The sequence below is a fragment of the Nicotiana attenuata genome, unplaced genomic scaffold, assembly GCF_001879085.1.
Source record: "Nicotiana attenuata strain UT unplaced genomic scaffold, NIATTr2, whole genome shotgun sequence".
Classification (NCBI taxonomy): domain Eukaryota; kingdom Viridiplantae; phylum Streptophyta; class Magnoliopsida; order Solanales; family Solanaceae; genus Nicotiana; species Nicotiana attenuata.
In genome coordinates, this window is record NW_017674060.1 from 31,943 (window position 1) to 37,463 (window position 5,521).

Consider the following 5,521-nt stretch of genomic DNA (forward strand, 5'->3'; position numbering starts at 1 on the left):
AGACTTGAAAATTTCCGAAAGGGAAAAAAATTTATATACATTCCAAAATGTCTTTACAAAGGCCAACAAAAACGGCCTCAACAAATGTACAAAATGCAAAAACAAAGAAGAAAATTCCTAAGGCACCTGTGCCTGACCTTTACCAGAACCCGCCTTGTCACCAGAGCCGTCGGGGTCTTCTCCATCTTCGGCTTCGTTAGAGCCCTCAGAGCCTTCTTTACCCTCGGGTTCAACCAATTTCTTGGCCTCAACCTTGAGCTTTTTGCCTCTTCAATCTTGACCGACATGTCGAAACCTCGGGCATGAATTTCCTCGAGGGTCTCCCTCTCAGACAATCACATCACGTACTCAACGGTGACTTTCAGTTGGGCCTCGGCTTTCTCGACATCGGCCATGTACTAGGCCACTATCTCTTCAATATTAGCCCAGGTTGTTTCCGACTCGGACCTTTTTATTTTGAGATTCTTGCCAAGGGCATCTCATTCAACAACGGTCAAGCCCAGTTGAGCTTGGAGGTCCTTGATTTTTCGAGCCTGTGCTTCGACCTTCTCTTTCGCCACTCCGAGTTGGACCTCTACCGATGCCAGCTGCTCGTGGGCGGTCTCCTTCACCGAAGCCAGCCGGTCCAGTTTTTCCTTCCAGACATCGGCCATGGCCTTGACCTCGTTCATTTCAACATAGTGTTGGTCGATCCGGTCAATCTTCTGCTGGACCTGTAAGGTTTGGTCATTAGTCGCCGTGTCTAAGTCATCATCGTTAACCTTGAAAATCTTTACCTGTTCCAACAAGTCGGCATGCTCCTTTTGAGCAGCATCCAACTCGACCCGGAGATTCTTGACAGCCCCTTCGTGTTGCTCGCTGAGAAGCTTATGCATGTCTCTTTTCTCAGCAAGCTCCCTAGCCTCAGCCTCAGCCTCGAGCTGGTTAAACTCAGCCCTGTATCGAAGAAAGCTCTCATGATGGAGTACCGAGGCCTGGAAAAAGATATAAGAAAGAAGACATGAGAAATATCAAGAACTAAGTTAGAGGATAAAAGAGCGTAATGATGCCTTCAGTGCCTGCTGCGCTTCGTTGAACAGGCACGGTATGCCCACTTCATTCATTTTTTCCTGGTCTTCTTCGGTTACCAGGAATCGAAGTCAGAAAGAACCCGAGCATCCTCTGGGATGGTGATGATTATCAACCTCTTACGGCCGGGATCTGTACTCGGGGCGGGAAACTGGCTGATCAACTTTGGGCTCGAATTCAGCCCGCCAGTTTCTGAAGACGGCTGCTTCCTCGGCACCTCTAGGTCGCCCAACCCAATGAAGTCTTCCAAAGCAGCCGAATCCGCACCCTCAAAAAAAGAATGAAGGGGATCGTCCGCACCATGAGCCCCTTCGTTGGATCATTCCTTTACCGTTCGAGCCTTCTCGAGCATGGACAAGGTATAAGAAGGCAACCTTGAAATATCTATCACACCGGGCGCCTCCTTCAGGGCGTGACCGGCATCTCGGGATATCTCAGTTTTGATCTTTTCATCGGTCTCCCTGGTCTTAGGGAGATCGACCTCGTAGATCTCCTCTTCAACAATCGCCCGCTCCTGGGGAGGTGTTGGCTCACGGGCCACAAATATATCATCCTCGGGCTCATCCCTGAGCCGAAAAAGTAATTCTGAGTCAGGTGATTGAGAGCTTGAACTTTTCTTTGGCTTGCAGGCCAACCTTCTCTTTGGTTTCTTCTTCTTTGGGCCTGGGGAGCCCGGAGCCTTCCTTTTCCTTTTTTCTCCTGCTGCAGCCCCGAGTTGTGCCAATGTGGAAGGGCCAACAGACAGATCCTCGTCCCCTACTGTAGGTCTGAGTTTAACGGTTTTAGGCAAACCTGCAGAGGGAAAAATGAAGGAAAGAGGGTAAGTACAATAGAATGGGAGAGCCAGAAGTTACCTATTCGAGGAAGGGTCTTCCCATGAGAACAGGCTTCCTAGCGGCCCCTCGAGAGTTTGCGCTATGAGCGCTCGGAATAAGGCATCTATGAGAAAAAGCACTCGATCCACTCCGTGACCCGAGGGACAACATTTGCAACTCGAGCAACAGATGCACCACCAAAAGTAATAATGAGAAAAGAAAAACAAAAGGGGGGGGGGGGGAGTGATGAGGAGATAAACATAAAATCGACATCTAAAGTAAAACTGTGCTACGCGATGTATTCCACTCTCGGGGAATGGCATGAACTCGGAAGAGACCAAGTTTTCGGTCTTTACCCGAACGAAGCGTCCCTGCCAGCCCGAATCACGGTCTTCGTCGATACTCGAGAACGGGCCTTTGCTGGCCCGACGTATGAGCTTTATTAGCCCTCCTTGGAAGATTCAGGGATGTATATGCAGAGTACGTTATCGATGGTGAACCGCAGGGACTCAGCTTTGTTCATGAAATACCGGAGGGGGATCACGATCCTCCACAGCGACAGATGAATCTGACCGAGGCGCACTTCGTACCTCTTACAGAAGTTCAGAGTAACCGGGTCTGTCGGGCCCAATGTGGAGGGATAAGTGTAAACACTTAGATATCCCCTCACCTGAGTAGTGATGTCGTCCTCAGGCCCGGGGACTACTACGTCATTGCCGACCCAGTTACAGTCCTTTTGGACCTCGGGAAGGACGTCCTCGGTAATGCTCCATATATATCTTGATACTCCTTCATGCCGACCCAGCAGCGACGAGGGCTTCTAAACCTTGAAGTCATCGGCGACCGAACAACCCCCAAGAATAAACATTTTCAAGGGAGGTTCGGCAACGGTTCATCAGTATCCGCGTCAGCCGCTGACCTCTCAAGGACGACCACATCGGGAGAGGTTTCATCGATTTCGGTGGTCGGTTAAGAAGAAGAAGTGACTTTTTGGGGTACAGATTTGAAAGTTTTCGCCATTGTTATCTAGAAAAGGCTTGGAAAATTTTAGGAGAAGCTGAAAGATGAAGGTCAAATGCATTGATTTGGGAAAAAAGTAAATAAGAACCTACAACTTACTAAGAAATCTTGAAGAATGGAGGTAAAAATATTAGAGCATGAAGAAGGGTAGTAATATCCTGAAAACTCGAGGGTAGAAGCTTGGTCAAAAGGTGAAAAATGAAAGAAGGAAGGAAGTATTTATAAAAGGTTCGCGCCGTTTAACATTCAGGGACGACCAGCCGATGACTGACAGGATGTTTTAGATTCTTTGTCATTTCTGTCACGGCGTATTGGAGAAGAAATCGAAATGCATATGTCGTTTCTCGTCGTTTCCGTAAACTTACTCTCCGATAAATGAGGGGACTATCTGTATACGGGTGAAACCGAGCCCTTTGGATGCCTCGGTTATCGATGAAGTAAACGGAGCAGAGATGTGACTATAAGGAACTGGAATCGAGGCAAAGAGCCCCTCGAGTCGAGATCCGAGCAAAACATCTGCCCTCGGGCGAATCGCGGCCACGCCCCTAAGTCCGATTTGAATCCCTAAACTTCGGAAAACGTTATAAGATAATCGGGCACGACTAACAAACGACCGTGATATTCGTGCCCAACCGGATATCATTGTGTGTATCTCGGCACGTATCGGCAGAAGATCAGTGATTACTATAACAGAAGATTTTTACCTTTTATGGAATTGTACTTAGAGTAAAACTTCCCTACTATATAAAGCGGAGTCTGACTATTCATTAGAGGATCATTGTAATTATCGAAGGCAGGCATTACTTTAAAGCTGTTATTGAGTCCGGGTTCACTCCCCATAATTGGTTTGACAATTTACCACGCCCTTTATCTATTTAATCTAACGCAATTTATCATTTGTATTGAATTAATCTGTGTATCCTTAAACCACATATAAATTTAAGAGAAATTTTCACAAACCACTATTGTTTAGTGGTTATTAGCTAGCTGTAGCTACCATTTAATATATTACTTCCTATAGCTATATTTTCAGTTTTGCTAGAGTGTATTCGATGTATTTAAGCTACTGTATACATGAATACAATAGCAAAACTCGGGAGTACAGCTAGGCAATTATTGTATTCGACTGTGTTCACGATATGTATTTGTGAATACAGTAACGTAAATAGCGTAAATCATGGTCTATTCAGCTGTTTTTAAACGGAAAGTGAATCAATTAACACAAATAGACTCCTAATATAACTCAACAAACTCAATTATAAATCTGAATACATAAATACATCTGAATACATAAATTATATTAATTAAAAAAAAAAACATATGAATACATTCATGGAATATAGCGAGACAGTGAATACATGAAATACATGGAATACAGCGAGATACATTGAAATACAATGGAAAAAAAGATAATGAATACAATGAAATACATAGAATACAGCGAGATACATTGAAATACAATGAAAAAAAGGTAATAGACTCTTCAAGTTGCTCAGCCCCAAACTCTGTCGTCTTTGTTCAAGAATAACCCTAATGTCGTCTCGTCGATAGCAGATTTCGAACCTCCATTGTCAGCCCCAATTTACCCTACGTCAGATTTCGACATTGATACGAAAGAGGATTGACATTAATGGAGAGAAAGTGGAGAAATAGAAGGCAACTCTCCTACTAGTAAAAAAGATGGGAGAGTTTAATCTTTTTCTTTTTACAGGTTTTAAATTCTTTCACCAATGAAAGAGGATTTGTTTAGCATAGCCTCCATTTTCGTTTAGCCCTAATTTACCTTTCAATAGCAGATATTGAACTTCCATCTTTTTCTTTAGGGCTTGATTTTGACATTGATCCAGAGCCCCAGGCCATTGACAATGAAAATTTCGTTCGACAATGGAGATGAATCAGTGGAGAGTCATGGTTGTACTCATGGAGAAAGACTGGCGTTGAGAGAGAGAGAGAGAGGGGATGGAGATAAATCTGAAAGAATGAGAGAGAAAAATAATACAAAGCGTATTTTATGGCTTAAGGGTAGGAGATAACCATAAATGAGTATTTGGCTATAAAAATCAAAAGGTAGCTATGGAATATAATTTTTTAAAAAGGTATTTAATTAAAATAAATAAGATATCAACCTTTGCCACGGGAGGTACAAATTCCTAAGTTTAACCGTTATCTGTTTTTTAGGGTAAAGAGTAATCATTTGGCAAATGAACATAATTAAGAGATAGACCAAACTCTTCCTATTTTTGACTCTATACTCTATATATTATGCTAACAGCCAACATAATATCCATGTTTTCCACGTTCAATTAGTTTATTATATAGTCATGTCTATGGATTAATTGTTGTAATACTTATCCTATGTGTACTATCATTGTTACACAGCATTCATACTTCTTTCTTATTTATCTCATATTCCCGCCATTTCCTCTTTAATTATTTGTTTTTCTTACCCTAATTCGTTTGCTGCAAGCTAAGTACCTTGTAATTAAATGTCCCGGGGAAAATATTTAAGGAGAATTCTGCAAAGGTTAAAGACAATCCAAATGCCGAATAGGATGAAACTAAAACGGTAAAAAGAGTTCAAGTTCTATGCTAACGCGGTAGAAATATTAATAGAGAGT

The 5,521-nt window shown here is 43.0% G+C and overlaps 1 protein-coding gene across 1 annotated transcript; it reads right to left on the minus strand.

The window, feature by feature from the left end:
• Positions 1-479: 479 nt before the first annotated feature.
• LOC109217910 (MAP7 domain-containing protein 1-like) lies at positions 480-4,763 on the minus strand. Its single transcript, XM_019382209.1, has 5 exons — positions 4,687-4,763; positions 3,300-3,448; positions 1,400-1,860; positions 1,151-1,336; positions 480-974 (listed from the first exon to the last, which is right to left on the minus strand). Exons 1-5 carry the CDS (start codon positions 4,761-4,763, stop codon positions 480-482), a joined length of 1,368 nt encoding a protein of 455 aa, XP_019237754.1.
• Between the last annotated feature and the right edge of the window lie 758 nt (positions 4,764-5,521).